The 22,524-nt window shown below is 42.0% G+C and overlaps 1 protein-coding gene across 8 annotated transcripts in view; it reads right to left on the bottom strand.

The window, feature by feature from the left end:
- Positions 1–22,524, bottom strand: part of LOC137369955 (protein EFR3 homolog A-like) — a 325,373-nt gene that overhangs the window by 236,447 nt on the left and 66,402 nt on the right. For 6 of the 8 annotated variants that reach the window (XM_068031744.1, XM_068031747.1, XM_068031748.1 and 3 more), the window contains 2 exons: positions 18,096–18,233; positions 8,932–9,008 (listed from right to left, as the gene is read on the bottom strand). The exons of 1 other annotated variant lie outside the window; for it this stretch is intronic. In XM_068031744.1, the coding sequence (XP_067887845.1) occupies positions 8,932–9,008; positions 18,096–18,186 (168 nt within the window). In that variant the 5' untranslated portion in view covers positions 18,187–18,233. The remainder of the gene's footprint in view (positions 1–8,931; positions 9,009–18,095; positions 18,234–22,524) is intronic. One more of the 8 variants, XM_068031749.1, reaches the window with a different exon arrangement.

Here is a 22,524-nt window from a genome sequence, read left to right as displayed (position 1 = left end):
AAATCTCTCTGGACATCAATTTTCCCCAGGACTTTTCCATTTACTGTATAGTTCACTCTTGAATTGGATCTTCCAAAATGCATCACCTCGCATTTGCCCTGATTGAACTCCATCTGCCATTTCTCTGCCCAACTCTCCAGTCTATCTATATTCTGCTGTATTCTCTGACAGTCCCCTTCACTATCTGCTACTCCACCAATCTTAGTGTCGTCTGCAAACTTGCTAATCAGTCCACCTATACTTTCCTCCAAATCATCAATGTATATCCTTTTTTACTTCACTCCTGCACTTGCTATACTCCTCTAGGCTTTCTAAAGTTTTAAGATTTTTATGATCGTCATAAGCTTTCTTTTTCTGCTTTAACTTACCCTGTAAGCTTCTTGATAACCAAAGGGCTCTAGATTTGGCCATACCACCCTTAATCTTTATGGAGACATGCTATACTGTGCCTGTAGTATCTCGCTGTTGAATGCCTCCCACTGGTTTGCCACTGATTTTCCTTCAAGTAGCTGTATCCAGTCCACTTTTGCCAGGTCACCTCAGTTTCTTAAAACTGGTCTTCCCTCAATTTAGAACTTTTACTCCTGCTTTATCTATGTCCTTTTGCATGATTATGCTTATATTTACTGTATGATGGTCACCATCAACAAAATGGTCACCCATTGTTACTTCTTCCATTTGCCCAGCTTCATTGCTGAAGACTAAATCTAGAATTGCGCCCCCTCTCGTTGGGCTTGTTAAGTGCTGGCTAAAAAAGTTCTCTTGAATGTAGTTCAAGAATTTTGCCCCCTCTGTGCCCTTCACACTGTTGTATTCCAGTTGATATGAGGGTAGTTGAAAACCCCAACTATTACCACCCTATAGTTTTTGCACTCAAATTTGCCTACATATTTGTTCTTCTACCTCCCTGTCATTATTTTAGGATCCTCCTGGAATGCAAGATACTTCCAGCTTCTTTTCCCTGCAGAATCACAGAATTGTTACAGGGCAGAAGGAGGGCATTCGGCCCATCTGCACTGCCTCTTCAAAAGAGCAATTCACCTAGTGCCATTATCCCACCTTCTCCCTGTAAGCCTGCACATTCTTCCTTTACATATAACAGTCCAATTCCTTTTTGAATGCTTCAATTGAAACTGCCTCCACCACACTCTCGGGCAGTGCATTCTAGATCTCAACCATTCGCTGTGCAAAAAAGGTTCTCCTCATATCGCTTTTGCTTCTCTTACCTCTTACTTTAAATCAGTGCCCTCTCGTTCTCAATCCTTTCACAAGTGGGAACAGTTTCCCCCTACTCTGTCCAGACCCCTCATGATTTTGAATACCTCTATCAAATCACCTCTCAGCTTTCTCTTCTCCAAGGACAACAGTCCCAACTTCTCCAATCTATCTATGTAACTGAAGTCCCTCATCCCTGGAATCATTCACGTGAATCTTTTCTGTACTGTCTCCAATTCCCTCATGTCTCCTAAAGTGCAGAGCCCAGAATTGGATGCAATACTCCAGCTGAGGTCGAACAAGTATATCATATCAGTTCAACATAACTTCCTTGCTCTTATATTCTATGCCCCAATTAATAAAATACTGTATGCTTTATTAACTGTGCTCTCAATCTGTCCTGCCACCTTCAATGACTTATGCACATATACACTCAGGTCCCTCTGCTCCTGCACCCCCTTTAGAATTGTACCCTTTATTTTATATTGTCTCTCCATGTTCTTCATACCAAAATGAATCACTTCACATGTGTCTGCATTGAACTTCATCTGCCACCTATCTGCCCATTCCACCAACTTGTTAATGCCCTTTTGCAGTTCTACACTATCCTCCTCACAGTTCACTATGCTTCCAAGTTTTGTATCATCCGCTAACTTTGAAATTGTGCCCTGTACACCAAAGTTCAGGTCATTAATATATAATCAGGAAAAGCAAGGGCTCCAACACTGACCCCGGGGAACTCAACTACAAACCTTCCTCCAGCCCAATAAACATCCATTAACCATTACTCTTCATTTCCTGTCACTCAGCAAATTCTGTATCCATGTTGCTACCATCCCTTTTATTCCATGAGCTATAACTTTGGTCACAAGTCTGTTGTGTGGCACTGTATCAAATGCCTTATCAACCGCATTGCCCTCACCAACCCTCCCTGTTACCTCCTCAAAAAACTCCAGCAAGTTAAACATGATTTTCCCTTAACAAATCCATGTTGGCTTTTTTTAAATTAACCCACATTTGTCCATGTGACTATTAATTTTGTCCCAAATTATTCTTTCTAGAAGTTTTCCCACCACTCAATTAAAACTGAAATAAAAGCAAAATATTGCGGATGCTGGAAATCTGAAATAAAAACAAGAAATGCTGGAAATACTCAGCAGGTCGGGCAGCATCTGTGGAGAGCAGAGTTAACATTTCAGGTCAGTGACCCTTCATCAGAACGTCAACAATGCTTCTCTCTCCACAGATGCTGCCAGACCTGAGTATTTCCAGCATTTCTTGTTTTTATTACCCTCATGACATGCGCGAGGGATGATTCCAGAGGGTTTTCCCCGATTCCCATTGACCTGAGTTTTACTAGGGCTCCTGGATGCCATACTCGGTCAAATGCTGCCTTGATGTCAAGGGCAGTCACTGTCACCTCACCTCTTGAGTTCAGCCCTTTTGGCCGTGTTTGAACCAAGGCTGTAATGAGGTCAGGAGCTGAGTGGCCCTGGCGGAACCCAACCTGAGCGTCACTGAGCAGGTTATTGCTAAGCAAGTGTCGCTTGATGGCACTGTTGATGACACCTTCCATCACTTTACTGATGATTGAGAGTAGGCTATTGCGGCGGTAATTGGCCGGGTTGGACTTGACCTGCTTTTTGTGTACAGGACATATCTGGGCAATTTTCCACATTCCAGGGTAGATGCCAGTGTTGTAGCTGTACTGGAACAGCTTGGCTAGGGGCGCGGCAAGTTCTGGAGCACAGGTCTTCAGTACTATTGCCGGAATATTGCCAGGGCCCATAGCTTTTGCAGGATCCAGTGCCTTCAATCATTTCTTGATATCACGCGGAATGAATCGAATTGGCTGAAGTCTGGCATCTGTGATGCGAGGGCCTTCAGGAGGAGGCCGAGATGGATCAACAACTCGACATTTCTGGCTGAAGATTGTTGCAAATGCTTCAACCTTATCTTTCACACTGATGTGCTGGGCTCCCCCATCATTGAGGATGGGGATATTTGTGGAGCCACCTCCTCCAGTTAGTTGTTTAATTGTCCACCACCATTCACGGCTGGATGTGGCAGGACTGCAGAGCTTAGATCTGATCCGTTGGTTATGGGATCGCTTAGCTCTGTCTATCGCATGCTGCTTACGCAGTTTGGCACGCAGATAGTCCTGTGTTGTAGCTTCACCAGGTTGACACCTCATTTTGAGGTATGCCTGGTGCGACTCCTGCACTCTTCATTGAACCAGGGTTGTTCTCCTGGCTTGATGGTAATGGTAGAGTGGGGGATATGCCGGGCCATGAGGTTACAGATTGTGGTTGAGTACAATTCTGCTGCTGCTGATGGCCCACAGCGCCTCATGGATGCCCAGTTTTGCATTGCTAGATCTGTTCGAAATCTATCCCATTTAGCACGGTGATAGTGCCACACAACATGATGGACGGTATCCTCACTGTGAAGGCGGGACTTCGTCTCCACAAAGACTGTGCGGTGGTCACTCCTACCAATACTGTCATGGACAGAAGCATCTGCAGCAGGCAGATTGCTGAGGACGAGGTCAAGTATGTTTCTCCCTCGTGTTGGTTCCCCCCACCACTTGCCGCAGACCCAGTCTAGCAGCTATGTCTTTTAGGACTCGGCCAGCTTGGTCAGTAGTGGTGCTACCGAACCACTCTTGGTGATGGACATTGAAGTCCCTCACCCAGAGTACATTTTGTGCCCTTGCCACCCTCAGTGCTTCCTCCAAGTGGTGTTCAACATGGAGGAGTACTGAGTCATCAGCTGAGGGAGGGCGGAAGGTGGTAATCAGTAGGAGGTTACCATGCCCATGTTTGACCTGATGCCATGAGACTTCATGGGGTCCGGAGTCAATGTTGAGGACTCCCAGGGCAACTCCTTCCCTACTGAATACCACTGTGCCACCACCTCTGGTGGGTCTGTCCTGCCGGTGGAACAGGACATACCCGGGGATGGTGATGGCAGTGTCTGGGACATTGTCTGTATGATTCCGTGAGTATGACTATGTCAGGCTGTTGCTTGACTAGTCTGTGGGACAGCTCTCCCAACTTTGGCACAAGCCCCCAGATGTTAGTAAGGAGGAATTTGCAGGGTCAACAAGGCTGGGTTTGCAGTTGTCGTTTCCAGTGCCTAGGTCGATGCCGGGTGGTCCGTCCGGTTTCATTCCTTTTCATTGGCTTCGTAGCGGTTAGGTACAACTGAGTGGCTTGCTGTGCCATTTCAGAGGGCATGTAAGAGTTAACCACATTGCTGTGGGTCTGGAGTCACATGTAAGGCAGACCAGGTCAGGACAGCAGATTTCCTTCCCTAAAGGACTTTAATGAACCAGATGGGTTTTTACAACAATCGACAATGGTTTCATGGCCATCATTAGACTAGCTTTTAATTCCATATTTTTTATTAATTAAATTCAAATTCCACCTTCTGCTGTGGTGGGATTCGAACCCATGTCCCCAGAGAAATACCCTGGTCTTTGGGTTACTAGTCCAGTGATAATACCACAACGCCACCACCTACCGCTTACTACTTTTGAGGTCCTGCTTGCTAATTTCTTACCTCGCTCACTAAACTCTTTCTGCAGAACCACATTCCCCTTCCTACCAATGTCGTTGGTAACAATGTGGACCACGACTGCTGGCTGTTCACCCTCACAGTGCTCTGCAGCCGTTCAGTAACATCCTTGACCCTGGCACCAGGGAGGCAACACACCACCCTGGATTCACATCTGCGGCCACAGAAACGCCTGTCTATTCCCCTGACTATTGAATCTCCTATCACTATCGCTCTTCCAGTCTTCCTGTGCAGCTGACCCACCCGTGATGCCATGGCCTTGGCTGCACGCCCCAGATGAAATATCACCTTACTCAGTATTCAGAATTGAAAGCTGTTGGAAAGTGAGATGCAGTCAGGGGTCTCCTGTTTTAGTGTCTAATAAGTTGTTAATGGATATTAAATACCTAGCATTTGAAGGTAATAGAGTGAACAGGTGCTGGGTGTTGTTAGGAGTGGAGAAGTAAGCTCAGTGGCAAGCAATAAACAGTCTCCATCAAAGCATCCTAGTCTCAATGCCTTCTTCACAAACAGGCTTGGAAGTTTCTCTAACACTGAACAACAAGAACAAAGAACAAAGAACAGTACAGCACAGGAACAGGCCATTCGGCCCTCCTAGCCTGCGCCGATCTTGATGCCTGCCTAAACTAAAACCTTCTGCACTTCCGGGGTCCGTATCCCTCTATTCCCATCCTATTCATGTATTTGTCAAGATACCTCTTAAATGTCATTATCATACCTGCTTCCACCACCTCCCCCGGCAGCAAGTTCCAGGCACTTGCCACGCTGTGTGTAAAGAACTTGCCTCGCACATCCCCTCTAAACTTTGCCCCTCTCACCTTAAACCTATGTCCCCTAGTAACTGACTCTTCCACCCTGGGAAAAAGCTTCTGACTATCCACTCTGTCCATGCCACTCATACCTTTGTAAACCTCTATCAGGTTGCCCTTCCAACTCCGTCGTTCCAGTGAAAACAATCCGAGTTTATCCAACCTCTCCTCATAGCTAATGCCCTCCAGACCAGGCAACATCCTGGTAAACCTCTTCTGCACCCTCTCCAAAGCCTCCACGTCCTTCTGGTAGTGTGGCGACCAGAACTGCACGTAATATTCTAAGTGTGGCCTAACTAAAGTTCTGTACAGCTGCAGCATGACTTGCCAATTTTTATACTTTATGCCCCGACCGATGAAGGCAAGCATGCCGTATGCCTTCTTGACTACCTTATCCACCTGCGCTGCCACTTTCAGTGACCTGTGGACCTGTACACCCAGATCTCTCTGCTTGTCAATACTCCTAAGGGTTCTGCCATTTACTGTATACCTCCCACCTGCATTAGACCTTCCAAAATGCATTTGTCCGGATTAAACGCCATCTGCCATTTCTCCGCCCAAGTCTCCAACCGATCTATATCCTGCTGTATCCTCTGACAATCCTCATCACTGTCCGCAACTCCACCAACCTTTGTGTCATCCGCAAACTTTCTAATGAGACCAGCTAAATTTTCCTCCAAATCATTTATATATACTACAAACAGCAAAGTTCCCAGCACTGATCCCTGCGGAACACCACTAGTCACATCCCTCCATTCAGAAAAGCACCCTTCCACTGCTACCCTCTGTCTTCTGTGACTGAGCCAGTTCTGTATCCATCTTGCCAGCTCCCCTCTGATCTCGTGTGACTTCACCTTTTATACCAGTCTGCCATGAGGGATCTTGTCAAAGGTTTTACTGAAGTCTAAATAGATAACATCCACTGCCCTTCCTTCATCAATCATCTTCGTCACTTCCTCAAAAAACTCAAATCAAATTAGTGAGACTAATGAGACTGGTGGCAGAGGATGGTTTCCTGAAGGTGAGGATTGGAGACTAAGATTTGTTTTCAGACAGGAGATTAGATTTGGAGTTTTTTTTTGAGAAGGCTGTAATTGGAGTTTATTTGAAGAAAGATAATTGAAACCAGGTGGAAGGTGTCGGGATATGATTTTCCACCACTGTTTTGTGAAGCCGAACCTTACGATCAATGGAAGAATGAAGCTGATCTGTGCTCACGGGTTATGTCTTTACCAAAAGGAAGCAAGGAATAGCCCTTGCACTTTCACTTCCCGTTTGAAGCAAGATCAGGGGCAAACTGTTCTCGGAGCTAGAGGCTCATCAACCACCTTCAAACTTACTACTTCAGAATAAAAACCAATGCGTTCTACCTTTATTGAAATTTGTAAACAGACATAAGTACTGCCCGAATACAGCTTACTAATGGATTGCTGTTTTCTGCATTTGAGTAAAAAAATTATCTCCAAAGTACCACCGCGTAATACTATTTTATCTCCATTGTAGGCTTTGTTTTTAAAAGATAGAAATGCATGTTTAAAAACAGAAGTATAGAGGATAACACTTTAAATAGTAATGAGTAAACAACTCTCCCAAACAAAATCCATATATTTAAAATAGGTGTATGTATCTACCAGGCGGAGACATTCATACATTTAACCTACTTCTGTCTCAAACACCTCTCCATCAAAAAAAAAAAATCAGTATGTAAAGCTGTCCTGGGTGAAGCAAATAATCATTGATCGTTCAAATGATATTTAAGCTAGATTGATTATGGAAAGAATTAAATTCCAGCAAGATGTGATGCTGTCTCAACAATGTAAAGGGAAGTATGTATTATAGTATTTCCTGAAAATAGAGACATGTTGTCAAAGCTTTTCGTCTTGCACTCATCAGCACAATCTGAAATAACCAATGGAAGGGAAAACAACAACTTATACTGCATGAGAAGAATGCTGATTGGTCGGCAAGTGAACTGATTGGTCGAGGTGCTGCCACGGAGAATGCAATCAGCACTCTCTTCTCATGCAGTACAAGTTGTTGTTTTCCCTTACATTGGTTATTCTTGTGGATTGTCCTGATGAGTGCAAGACGAAAAGCTTCGACAACATGTCTCTATTTTCATCAATACTCAAGTTCTGTGCGACTAAATGACTATTTATAGTATTTCTCTTCTTCCATCAACTCTACGCACAGTTGGCTGAGAAAACTGCACTTGTTAACAAGGCAGCTTTTGAAACAGGCAATGAAGATGTACATACATTTCAACGTTTGCACAATTAAGTCAGGTACTATAATGCATTTAAACCAACGAACTTGAAATCTGAAAGAAGAATATAAGCAAGAAGGCTGTAGCACAATTTCTCTTACCATCCTGAAACATGACAACCAAATCTATCAATTCAGTTATTCAGTCCAAACTATCTATTGTTCCTCAAACGGTCTTGTGTTTTGATTTTTTTTTTGCAAGCTACTTCTTTATTACCGAAGAATGTGCCGCAAGGTCATTCTGTAATCTTCCCTAGGCCAAATCGGGTTGCCAACAAATTTCGTCTCCAGCAGTGAATGAGTTAACATTCGACAAGGTAATGCAAGAAAACCATCTGGTAGCAACCATCATATTGAGAGGATAAACAAAAAGATCACTTCAGGGTGGCAGCTTTCAGTCACTGAAATTCAGATCCAGTCGCCTAGAAGTAGTAGTGCGACGTACAGTTTTATTTTTTTTCTTGTTGAAATACGGCACTACAATCCATACCAATCATGCTGCAACATAGCAGCATCAGCAACATCAGTTGGTCAATGAACTACTTTAAATGCCTTGGTAATGATGGTCATTGCTACCTGGTGTGTATTCACAGATTTTATTTTCCCTCAATCTCTCTTTCATTAACTCTCCAGGTAGGACAGTCACTTTCCTACAAATTAAGGTAAGGCTTACCCATACTGCTCAAAGAGTATGAAACCACTTTTGTAAAACCTAGGTGGTAAAGAGTGTTTTCAATATGCTAACTTGTACTAATAGCAGCAATTGATTGGTAATAGCTTATAATACTGCAGTTATGCCGGGCCATGTTGACGAACAATATAATCAAGTCTGTGACTGATTATGACTAGGGTCATTAACTATTAAAATAAAAAAGTATGCTCACTAATCTACCAAATTAGTCCTGGTTAAGGAAAAACTAGACCAAATTCAGTTAATTCGTTTAATGATAGAATTTATAATGTTTGGAATACTACAGTAGCTGCAGCTCCATGAAACTCAACTGAGAGTTAAACATTTCCATTTAAAAAAGCAACTGAAAGTTTTGTTACACTATTCACCTACCTTTGGATCTTCAGGAAAGATGTTATCTACCAGGCGTTTGTATCGTGGGCGGAAAGCACCACAGCAGCCACATACTCCTGTCAAAATATAAATATCAGGGTTTAAGCTAATTTGACAGGGGAGGAGCACCAGGACATAGCAACAGTAGAGAACAGACAAGGTGCATAGAAAACCAAGTGGGATAAACAATAATAAAACAAATAGTGTAGATAGAGCAGGAATTAGCAGAAGGAAAAAAAGCAAAGCAGACTGGCATGGTGGTGGAATGCATGTGAGTTAATGCGAGGAGTGTTAGAAATAAGGTTGACAAGCTGCAGGTACAAGCTGCCAAATGGGGTTATGGTATAGTGGTTATAAAGTGGACCAGACTTAAAAGCAGGCAGGAATGGGAACTAGACAGTCCAGTCTTCAATGTATTCAGGAGAGACAGGGAAGGGAAAGAGAGAGTGGGGTGGTGGGGGACTTGGTGGTGTGGCAGGGTGACAGTACTGATAGTTGATATTACAATTCTACAGAAGGACAATATACTAGAGGGTTTAAAGACTGAATCTATTTGGTTAGAGTTAAGGAACAGAAAAGGAGCTGTTACATCATTGGCTGTTTACTTCAGACTCCCCCATTCCAAATAATGAGGAGTTGGAGGAGCTGGGTGGCACAGTGGTGCAGTGGTTAGCACCGCAGCCTCACAGCTCCAGCGACCCGGGTTCAATTCTGGGTACTGCCTGTGTGGAGTTTGCAAGTTCTCCCGGTGTCTGCGTGGGTTTTCGCCAGGTGCTCCGGTTTCCTCCCACAGCCAAAAGACTTGCAGGTTGATAGGTAAATTGGCCATTATAAATTGCACCGAGTATAGGTAGGTGGTAGGGGAATATAGGGACAGGTGGGGATGTGGTAGGAATATGGGATTATCAATGGGTGGTTGATGGTCGGCACAGACTCGGTGGCCAAAGGGCCTGTTTCAGTGCTGTATCTCTAAATAAAAATAAAAAATAAATTGTATTGGGAATTTTCAGAGAAATGTAAAAATTAATGGAGCAGTAATAATAGACGACTTGGATTAATTTAATATATAGATTGGGGGGGTAGAAGAGGCAAGGAGGGTGAAGAATTACTAAAATACGTACAGAAGAACTTTCTTAATCAGTATGCTCCTAGCCCAACAAGGAAGGAACCAGTGCTGGATCTAGTTCTGGGAAATGTAGGAGGACAACTGGAATGCGTTTCAGTAGAAGAACATTTAGGTTATAGTGATCATAATATAACATTTAGGTTAGAGTGAGATAGAGGTACAAATATGTAAACAGATTATGGAAAGATGTAGGAGCAACAGTGTGGTGGAAATAGGAGATTTTAATTTTCCCAACATTGACTGGGATTCACTCAGTGTTAGAGGTCAAGATGGAGCAGAATTTGTCAAGAGCATCCAGGAGGATTTTCTAGAGCAGTATGTAAATAGTCCAACTCGGGAAGGGGCCATACTGGACCTGGTGTTGGGGAATGAGCCCGGCCAGGTGGTTGAAGTTTCAGTAGGGGACTACTTTGGGAATAGTGATCACAATTCCGTAAGCTTTAAAATACTCATGGACAAAGACGAGAGTGGTCCTAAAGGAAGAGTGCTAAATTGGGGGAAGGCCAACTATACCAAAATTCGGCAGGAGCTGGGGAATGTAGATTGGGAGCAGCTGTTTGAAGGTAAATCCACATTTGATATGTGGGAGGCTTTTAAAGAGAGGTTGATTAGCGTGCAGGAGAGACATGGTCCTGTGAAAATGAGGGATAGAAATGGCAAGATTAGGGAACCATGGATGACAGGTGAAATTGTGAGACTAGCTAAGAGGAAAAAGGAAGCATACATAAGGTCTCGGCGGCTGAAGAAAGACGAAGCTTTGGAAGAATATCGGGAATGTAGGACCAATCTGAAACGAGGAATTAAGAGGGCTAAAAGGGGTCATGAAATATCTTTAGCAAACAGGGTTAAGGAAAATCCCAAAGCCTTTTATTCATATATAAGGAGCAAGAGGGTAACTAGAGAAAGGATTGGCCCACTCAAGGACAAAGGAGGAAAATTATGCGTGGAGTCAGAGAAAATGGGTGAGATTCTAAACGAGTACTTTGCATCGGTATTCACCGAGGAGAGGGACATGAAGGATGTTGAGGTTAGGAACAGATGTTTGATTACTCTAGGTCAAGTCGGCATAAGGAGGGAGGAAGTGTTGGGTATTCTAAAAGGCATTAAGGTGGACAAGTCCCCAGGTCCAGATGGGATCTATCCCAGGTTGCTGAGGGAAGCGAGAGAGGAAATAGCTGGGGCCTTAACAGATATCTTTGCAGCATCCTTAAACACAGGTGAGGTCCCGGAGGACTGGAGAATTGCTAATGTTGTCCCCTTGTTTAAGAAGGGTAGCAGGGAAAATCCAGGTAATTATAGACCGGTGAGCCTGACGTCAGTGGTAGGGAAGCTGCTGGAGAAGTTACTGAGGGATAGGATCTATTCCCATTTGGAAGAAAATGGGCTTATCAGTGATAGGCAACATGGTTTTGTGCAGGGAAGGTCATGACTTACCAACTTAATAGAATTCTCTGAGGAAGTGACAAAGTTGATTGATGAGGGAAGGGCTGTAGATGTCATATACATGGACTTCAGTAAGGCGTTTGATAAGGTTCCCCATGGTAGGCTGTTGGAGAAAGTGAAGTTGCATGGGGTCCAAGGTGTACTAGCTAGATGGATAAAGAACTGGCTGGCAACAGGAGACAGAGAGTTGCAGTGGAAGGGAGTTTCTCAAAATGGAGACGTGTGACCAGTGGTGTTCCACAGGGATCCGTGCTGGGACCACTGTTGTTTGTGATATACATAAATGATTTGGAGGAAAGTATAGGTGGTCTGATTAGCAAGTTTGCAGACGACACTAAGATTGGTGGAGTAGCAGATAGTGAAGGGGACTGTCAGAGAATACAGCAGAATATAGATAGACTGGAGAGTTGGGCAGAGAAATGGCAAATGGAGTTCAATCAGGGAAAATGCGAGGTGATGCATTTTGGAAGATCCAATTCAAGAGTGAATTATACAGTAAATGGAAAAGTCCTGGGGAAAATTGATGTACAGAGAGATTTGGGTGTTCAGGTCCATTGTTCCCTGAAGGTGGCAACGCAGGTCAATAGAGTGGTCAAGAAGGCATACGGCATGCTTTCCTTCATTGGACGGGGTATTGAGTACAAGGGTTGGCAGGTCATGTTACAGTTGTATAGGACTTTGGTTCGGCCACATTTGGAATACTGCGTGCATTTCTGGTCGCCACATTACCAAAAGGATGTGGATGCTTTGGAGAGGGTGCAGAGGAGGTTCACCAGGATGTTGCCTGGTATGGAGGGCGCTAGCTATGAAGAGAGGTTGAGTAGATTAGGATTATTTTCATTAGAAAGACGGAGGTTGAGGGGGGACCTGATTGAGGTGTACAAAATCATGAGAGGTATAGACAGGGTGGATAGCAAGAAGCTTTTTCCCCAGAGTGGGGATTCAATTACTAGGGTTCACGAGTTCAAAGTGAAAGGGGAAAAGTTTAGGGGGGATATGCGTGGAAAGTTCTTTACGCAGAGGGTGGTGGTGCCTGGAACGCGTTGCCAGCAGAGGTGGTAGACGCGAGCACGATAGTGTCTTTTAAGATGTATCTAGACAGATACATGAATGGGCAGGAAGCAAAGAGATACAGATGCTTAGAAAATAGGCGACATGTTTAGATAGAGGATCTGGATCGGCGCAGGCTTGGAGGGCCGAAGGGCCTGTTCCTGTGCTGTAATTTTTCTTTGTTCTTTGTATAATATAATTAAAAATCAAAGGAGAAAATATCCAACTGGGAGAGAGCCAATTTCAGTGGTTTGATCACAGCACTGACTACAAAGACATGTCAGTCATGCTAAACCTTTACAAATCTGTGGTTAGACTTCAGCTGGAATACTATGTACAATTCTGGGCACCACACTTTAGGAAGGATGCCAAGGTCTTGGCGAGGGTACAGAGAAGACTTATCAGGATCTCGGGGATGTGGGATTTCAGTTACTTGGAGAGATTGGAGAAGTTGGGATTGTTCTCCTTCACGCAGAGGTTAAGGCAAGACCTAATACAGGTATTTAAAATCATGAAGGGTCGTGATAGAACAAGTATAGCGAAATGGTTTCCTCTGGCAAGTCAATAAAATAGACGTCATAGATTTAAAATAATTGGCTAAAGAACTACAGGGGAAATGTGAATTATGAAGATCTGGAAGGCACTACCTGAAAGGGTGCTAGAAACAGATTATGGAAACTTTCAAAAGGCAATTGGACATGCACGTTAAGAGGATTAATTTGCAGGGTTATGGAGAAAATGCTGGAGTGTGGGACTAAATTGGACAGTACTATCAAAGAGCCAGCAGCTATGTCAGATTATTGCCAAGAAAGGGGCGGCACAGTGGTTAGCACCGCAGCCTCACAGCTCCAGGGACCCGGGTTCGATTCTGGGTACTGCCTGTGTTTGCAAGTTCTCCCTGTGACCGCGTGGGTTTTCGCCGGGTGCTCCGGTTTCCTCCCACAGCCAAAGACTTGCAGGTGATAGGTAAATTGGCCATTGTAAATTGCCCCTAGTGTAGGTAGGTGGTGGAGATTATGGGATTACTGCAGGGTTAGCATAAATGGGTGGTTGTTGGTCGGCACAGACTCGGTGAGCCGAAGGGCCTGTTTCAGTGCTGTATCTCTAAATAAATAAATAAAAGTCCGCATTACAGAAGGGATAAATGAGCAAACATAAAAGTCCAATGAAAGTGTAATCCCATGTATAAACATTTTAACACCTTGAAAATAAGTAATATTTGTGTACAGAAAAAAAAGAGAGATGATTTGTGATTTACTGCTTAGAAATGTCAAAGTGACTTTTCCTTATCCAAATCACTGAGACCAACTGACTTTTGGTTTTAGAAGCAATTTACAAGAGTGAATGAATTGAATGAGTTATTTAAAGTCAACAGGGGCAATCTCATTTATATGATCCATTTACTGTGGACTATTAAGTCAAGAGTCATACACTGGTTTGTACAGCCTGATAGTGTAGCTGGGTCAAATAAATATACCACAGCATGGAGTAAAATTTCACTTCAACAAGTATTCCCCAATCTTAGATGGAGCCATATAATGAAAGCACAAACACAAGCAAGGTACAAATCAGAAGGAAGACTGTGAAGGGGAACATCTACTTGTGGAATTCAAAGACCATCACTCAACGAGTTCTAAACCCCACCATCTCATTGGTTATTATAAGCACCATAGATGCATCAAATGAGGTCATCATCTACCTTCTTTGCTGTAGCTGCTAATACACAATAGGGGACTTAAGCAAAATTTTATTACAGCCTTCCTTCAAAATCAATCAATTCTGAATAAGCAGATTGAAGAGAATGTTGGAATCCATAATACCATGAAAATACTGCATAACAGTTGAGTATTCACTGCTTTTAGGATCAAACTAAATAACTTTCTAGTCTCAGATGACCTTACGGTATATAGTCCTTAATATTACCTTCTAATACATTTATGCAAGTTATGAAATAATTGGACTAAACTGTGTGCCTGAATTTGTTCCAACAGTAAAAAGACATTCAAAAGTTAATTTCATCACAGACTACTGTTAAACAATTTGTGTTGCAATACAGCATTTTTATCACTAAAGCAAAAGATATACAAATTATGATTAGCCAATTCAAGGCTATTGAAGATAGCAACAGCTACAATATACTTTGTACTGGATAGCATTCACTTCTACATTTTAGTGTCTCTTGGTTATATTCTCTTTAGTGTAAACTCCTATGTTTTCATGTAGCACAGCAAAAGCACTATGGCATTTTACCAATGGATAAGTGAACCTTTTCCAGCCAGCATCAAAATATTATGAGATTAATATACTTAATCCTATCAGTCCAGAGTATCAAAAGTTAAACAATGGAAAGGGTATGGGGAGAAATATTTAAAATCAACCATGTTAAAGTTTTGAACAGATTTTAAACAAATTTTAAACAAAGATTTTAAACAGGAAGATATAGACGGGATGGTCAAATGGGCAGAAAAGTGGCAGATGGAATTTAACCCTGAAAGGTGTGAGGTGATACACTTTGGAAGGAGTAATGTGACACAGAAGTATTCAATGAATGGTCTGACACTGGGAAGTTCCGAGGAACAAAGGGACTTTGGCATGTTTGTCCATAGATCTCTGAAGGCAGAAGGGCAGGTTAATAGGGTGGTGAAAAAGGCATATGGGACACTTGCCTTTATCAATCGAGGCATAGATTACAAAAGCAGGGAGGTCATGTTGAAGCTGTACAGAACTTTGGTAAGGCCACAGCTGGAGTACTGTGTGCAATTCTGGTCGCCACATTATAGGAAGGATGTGATTGCACTGGAGGGGGTGCAGAGGCGATTCACCAGGATGTTGCCTGGGATAGAACATTTAAGCTATGAAGAGAGGTTGGATAGGCTTGGGTTGTTTTCACTGGAGCAGAGAAGACTGAGGGGTGACCTGATCGAGGTGCACAAGATTATGAGGGCCATAGACAGGGTGGATAGGGAGCAGCTGTTCCCCTTAGTTGAAGGGTCAGTTACGAGGGCACACAAGTTTAAGGTGAGGGGCAGGAGGTTTAAGGGGATTTGAGGAAGAACTTTTTTACCCAGAGGGTGGTGATGGTCTGGAATGCACTGCCTGGGAGGGTGGTAGATGCAGGTTGCCTCACATCCTTTAAAAAGTACCTGGATGAGCACTTGGCACGTCATAACATTCAAGGCTATGGGCCAAGTGCTGGCAAATGGGATTAGGTAGACAGGTCAGGTGTCTTTAATGCATCGGTGCAGACTCGATGGGCCGAAGGGCCTCTTCTGCACTGTATTATTCCGTAATTCTGTGAAATAGAGTAGCAAGAAACTGTTTTTAAATACTGACCACAATCCTACCTCAAAGGCAAGAATTACATGAATTAAATAGTAATTACAGAAAGAGTGCATTAGCAAAATTCTTCAGCACTTACCTACTCAGCAATGCACGATATTCATGATTAAAGCACACGAGCTAAGCCAATAAAGGCTAAAGGTGATAAACAGACTTGTCATTGATGAAGTTCAAAATATTGCTGAGAAACTTGTTTATTTTTTTCCAGAATTGCTGAAAGACGGATATACAACAACCACCAACTAGTTGTAGCAGAGGCTCTTCTTGGTATTAACTTAAGTTTCTACCATCAACATGGTACCCAAACAAATCTTGAACTGACCACCAAAAAATGTTAGTCGTTTTTTTTATTGATTCATGGGATGTGGGCGTCGCTGGCCAGGCCAGCATTTATTGCCCATCCCTAATTGCCCTCGAGAAGGTGGTGGTGAGCTGTTTTCTTGAACCGCTGCAGTCCATGTGGGGTAGGTACATCCACAGTGCTGTTAGGGAGTTCCAGGATTTTGACCCAGTGACACTGAAGGAACGGCGATACAGTTCCAAGTCAGGATAGTGTGTGACTTGGAGGGGAACTGCAGGTGGTGGTGTTCCCATGCATTTGCTGCCCTTGTCCTTCTAGTTGGTAGAGGTTGCGGGTTTGGAAGGTGCAAATGAACATAAATCAGCAGAATTATGACAAGATGAAAATCCCTATTATGAAGTCTGAATTTTGTACATTATCTTTTAAAAGTTGTGACTCTTCAATTCACTGTAAAATCTGCCCAGAGACAAGCCAGGGATGTCAGTTATCACGAGAACAAGGAACCCAGATCAAAAACCTTTTTGGCATGAGGGTGCAAGTTTGTAACACCTAAAGGACAATGGGTTTCACTCCCAGACTCAGATTGCCTCTGAGAATTGTGAAAGACAAACAATCATTGACTTTTGAACCGGATAAATTAAAAAGGCTTTCCAAGGTCTAGAGGTTGAAAGGATAAGAGGAGGACGGGTGTGTGGGGGGGGGGGGGGGGGGGCGGAAAGAGGGGGAATAGGGGGAAGAGTGCGCGCCGCGGGGGGGGGGGGAAGGGAGAGAGAGAGAGGGAGTGGGAATGGGAGAGTAGGAGTGGGAGTGGGGGAGTGGGAGCGGGAGTGAGTTAAAGGCAATTACTCAGACTGGCAAAAGGTTATAGGTGCAAGAATGACTGCTATTCACCATTTACATTAACAACTTGGTCTCATTAATCCCATTTCAAAATTTACAGATGACAAAAAAATTGGTAGGTATAGTTAGTGCAGAAGAGGATTGCAACAAAATACAGGAAGACATTAATGTCAAATGGATATGTAATTGGGAAATTTACTTCAATATAGATAACTGTGATATGTTATTCTTTCGACCAAAATGTAACACTCCTAGGAAAATGTCTAAAATGAGATAGAGAAGAATCCGGGGTACAAATACACAAATCATGAAAATGAATGTTGCAGGTCAATAAGGGCATAAAAAGCAAACAAAGCACTGGGCTTTATTCCTAGATGGATAAAATAGAAATTTAGAGAAATCATGTTAAACTTGTATAGCACCTTGGTTAAACCACACTTGGAATATTGTATACAGTCTGGTCTCCAGTTTATAAAAAGGATACAGAGGCACTGGAGAAGATGTAAACAAGATTTACTGAATGATACCAGAACTAAGAGATTAAATCTGTCAGGAAAGACTGAACAAGCAGGTCTTTATGAAAGGGTTTGATAGGGTAGACCCCAAATGGCATGTTTCTATGCTGTAAATACTATGTAAATAATAAATGCAAGGCTAGTTTTAAGACTTCAACATACAATATGTACTGCAACTCATATCCACCTGGAATTTCCACAGGATTCTCTGATCATCTGTCATTACTTCAGTGAAAGATCAGCAGAACTTGAGAAACAGTGTGAACGCTTTCTCTGACTTTTTCAAAGTTAAGTGAGAGATTAACACATCCCTGTGGAAATTCTACACGACTATTTACAGTACATTGAAAACATTTTACCCAAAGGTTTGAAAAGATTTGTATAAATCAGTTCATAGAGGGTTTCTTGTGAGAATATGTTCGTATCCTTATTTTTCAGATATCAAACTAATTACAGCTCCTATAGAAACAGTCTAGATTTATATAATAAAACTATTACTAATATAAAACTAGATAAAAATAAATCTAAAAGGTACATTATTCTAACTTACCACAGGACAGCAAGGGTCTTGCTTCCCACCCAGTGTTAAACCTGTAGACTTGATCAGGTTCAGCTCTTGGTACCTGAATATACCTTCGCATCCTGTACACTCTGTAGCTTCAGACTTAAGACTTAGATTTCACTGCACCTACAGAATTGTATACCCACAGTCAGACAGATGATCTTTGGACTACTTTTACAGTAACACTAGATGAGTTTACATCAGATTAAAAAAAACTTTCCAATTAGCATCAGGTATGGTCACTGACTAGACAAACAGGATGTCAAAACTGGAGACACAAGACCTCAAAAATGCAATGGTGATTATCTCATGTTAAAAGCTCCACTTTCAGAACCAGGAGGGGTACTGGTCATGTGTCAGTCCAGAAGAACACATACTGAAAAGTTAAATGCAAACAATATTTCCCCAGCCGAGAACATGAATTACAGGCATTTAGTTGTATGTTTTTCATTTTGAATGGGCCATTTATACAAATCTTGTAGCCTCAGCCACCTTGGAGGTCAAGTACCAGCAGTGTTATTGTGAACAGCCATAGTATACAACTTTACATTTCATAATTGTCATAAATATGAACCAAATGGAAACATTCTGCTCTAATATAAATAGGATTTGAGGGATTAGACTGAAAAGCACACAATGATTCAGCAAGTATATTGAAGTGTAGGGACAGCAACATGCTTTCCATTAGATGAGCAATATAGAATGATACAACGTATAATCCCAAAACTACAAGCCAAGTATGGAAAACACTAATAATGGAAACATACATACGCATGAGGTTCATCCAAGCCAAGGTCTTAAAAGCAAGATGAGTACAGGGTAGAATCAGAAATTTCATAGATCTAAAACTCTGATCATTGTAGGACCACTCATTCCCACAGTAAAAAAACTGAGCTCCATTTGGTAGATCAAAAATATCACTAGTGCTGGTTCTATTTCTCCCCCTTTTAAGTTTATTGTCGAGAAAGCAGATGAAGGAGCATTAACAGGCACTGTGAGCCTTCAACATATTTTAACTCTCAATACTGTATTTTCATGTCTTGAAGTTCTGCAACTTCACATTAGGAACTGTTACATTTTATGACAGAGGTCAATGCTCTGGTGTCAGAGTAGCTCAGGTAGCACTCACCTTGAAGGTCAGATGTTTGTGGCTTCAAGGGTCACTGCAGAGACTTGAGCACAATCTAAGTACTGAGAGAGTGCTGTACTGTTGGAGGTGCAGTCTTTTTGATGAGACATTAAACCGAGGCTATATCTGACCTCTCAGGTGGATGTAAAGATCCCATGGCACTATTTCAAAGAAGTACAGGGGAAGCATCCCACTGTCCTGGCCAACATTTATCCCTCAGCCGACATCACTAACACATATCTGGTCATTATCTCATTACTGTTTGTAGGATCTTGCTGTGTGTAAATTAGCTGCTACATTTCCAACGTTACAACAGCGACTATACTTCAAAAGTACATTATTGGCAGTAAAGCGCTGTGGGATGTGAAAGGCGTGATATAAATGCACGTCTCGTTTCCTCTGCTGTTTCACCTAACCAGGAGAATCGTTAGTTGTGAAGTGCTTTGGGATATTCCAAGAAAATATAATGATATATAATATATACAAAAGACCTAACAAAGGTCGTACCAAGTCAATTGATATTATGCAGAAGGTTGTTGTCTACATTATGTTAAGTAGAATTTACATTGGGAGCACTATGCAAACCACAAACAAAACACTTTCTGTCAAGTACCAGTAGAATAACTTGTACTCTGTATATTTCAGAAGAACAATTCCATTCATGTTAGTCAAAAGAAAACAAACGTTCTGAATTATAGGCATAATTAGATCACTTCGGGGGAGGCGGTGACGTAGTGGTATTGTCACTGAACTAGTAACTCAGAGACCCAGGGTATTGCTCTGGGGACATAGGTTCAAATACCACCACAGCAGAAGGTGGAATTTGAATTTAATTGATAAAAATCTGGAATTTAAAAAAAGCTAGTCTAAAGATGGCCATGAAACCATTGTCGATTGTTGCAAAAACCCATCTGGTTCACTAATGTCCTTTAGGGAAGGAAATCTGCTGTCCTTACCTGGTCTGGCCTACATGTGACTCCAGAGCCACAGCAATGTGGTTGACTCTTACATGCCCTCTGAAATGGTCTAGCAAGCCATTAGGGATGGGCAAAAATGCTGGCCTAGCCAGCGACGCCCACATCCCATGAATTAATAAAATAAAACCCTCAGTCACTATATCCTCCAGCAACATTTAACACTAGTTTCATTATATATTTTAATTTGCATGTAATGACATGCCATCAGTTCACTGAACAAACTGATAAACCAGAAAGCTGTGATCAAGTATGCTGATATAGACCGTAACCCAATGTATTATACTTCATTGGCTGTAAAGCAGTTTGGGATGTCTTCAGGTCATGAAAGGTTCTATATAAATGCAAGTTCTTTCATTTATACACACAATTACACATACATGCAAAGGGAAGCTGTTGGGTTAGCAGTTTAGTGGATTGACAGTAGGAGGAACCTTAGCTTGGTGGATGTGGCCAAGGAACAGGTGGTCTCAATCTGATTGACAAGGTCCATTAGATCCTCACACTTCTGTTAGAGCTAAGGGCAGAAAGTAGTTTAAAGCAGGATTGTAGGGAGAAAAAAAATCCAGGGCTTAACTTTACACTTGAGGACGACCTTGGAGTAGTGAGTGATTTTGATAGAGGAAAGTTAAGACCCAACTTGATGTGGTCCAATTAGATCTGATGGTGAATGGCTGAAATCAGTTATGCACCAGATGCACTCAGGTCTACTTTCTTGGAATTGAGGGTGAAAATATCAGGCTGCAGCAGTGGGAAACGACCAAGTGGGTTGACAGTAATGGTTCGACTGGGGACAAGGGTAAAAGGGTGGGAATGAGTATTCTAATCAATCTCATAGCAATTAGTAGTGCTGCAAAATGAGCTTGTATGGGTTGTATTGTTCTTATAACACTTGGAAGAACTCCTAAAAGACCACGTGCTGATTTTTAATATTGCAAGTTCAAGCTATTATGACAGTCTCAGAAAAAGTTGCTACTCCAACAAATTCAGTTCTGAGTATTGTAACAAAAAGTGTTTTTTTTTTAATATATTCATTTCATGGGATGTGGGCGCCACTGGCAAGGCATATGCAAACCCATTTGTTCAACTATCATGTGCCCGAAGACAATATTTGTAGGATGAACACACTTTAGTTACAAAAAGCCCAATGAATCGCAGAATAAGCACATGTAAAACAGATGCACGTTTCCTCAAATCAGAATTTACTTCAAGTGTGTGACAAAGCAGTTATTTATTGCTCACAGTAACTGACACCAAGCAAAATGTGCTTCACTGGAGCAGAGAACTTTTACAAGTACAGCATTTGGCACTGCTCTTACAATATAAAACTGCTCCCAGTAACAATTAGGATAAGGATTTTTAAAAAAGTAATCCAAATTACTTTGTTCATGGAATTGCTAACTGAATACAAATTTGCAAGCAGACTGTTACACACATTTAACAACAGTGTGGAGGAGGAGCATTTCTGTTTGTTCATCAACATTTCAGAAAAATGGCCATCTGGTAATTCTGCTCAAGCAGCAAGATCAGCTCAATGACAGTACCGAGTGTAATGTATATGTTGTGAGGTAACCCCATAAATGGGATTGTAAACACCTTCCCTTGTTGAGCAGCATGTATGTTGTAACAACAGCACCTTCGAACAAAATTCTCAGCTTATGAAAAATAACAAGTGATGTGAAACAGCCTGGAAGTGGTTAGGTGCTGCAGATTTGAAATAAACTACACCAGCTCTGTACTTTTATTGATAGAAACAAAACAGGACATATAGATTCTTTACCAGTGACCTTCATCCAGTTTAAATGGACTAAACTGATATAATATTTTTTAAAAAAACATGCAGCAGGAAATGCTGCAGTTTGTAACGCTCAGGCACTTAATACATAGCTGCATTACAAAGCCTAGTAATTTCCTTTCTTGTGCAGAACATCCATCTGTTTTCCAGAAGTGCTGTAATTTAAGGCCAGGTGCTGTGAGAACCTGCTGCACCAGACAAAAAAAAAAATCAGTCACACATTGATGGCTTTTTTGATGAATTTATGAAAGAAAATGATTTAAGTGCCAACATTGTCCATCCTTGGGTACAGAAACTTCTCAGATTCCACCTATAATGTAGCCTTGCATATCAAATAATCACTTTTTTCAGCATAAAAATATAGTAAATGGTATCCTTATCCATTAAGCACACAATTTCTTTGGGTCTAATCCTAGTTTACCAAAGGATTTGAAATAAGAGCAACTACTGAACAATTAACACCAATGCAGCATTTATACACGAAGCAAGTACTTTCTAATGGCACCGGAATCCAGTTCA

The sequence above is a fragment of the Heterodontus francisci genome, chromosome 5 (genome assembly GCF_036365525.1).
Source record: "Heterodontus francisci isolate sHetFra1 chromosome 5, sHetFra1.hap1, whole genome shotgun sequence".
Classification (NCBI taxonomy): domain Eukaryota; kingdom Metazoa; phylum Chordata; class Chondrichthyes; order Heterodontiformes; family Heterodontidae; genus Heterodontus; species Heterodontus francisci.
Note: the sequence above shows the minus strand (reverse complement) of the source record. Positions and strands in the feature narration are given on the sequence as shown.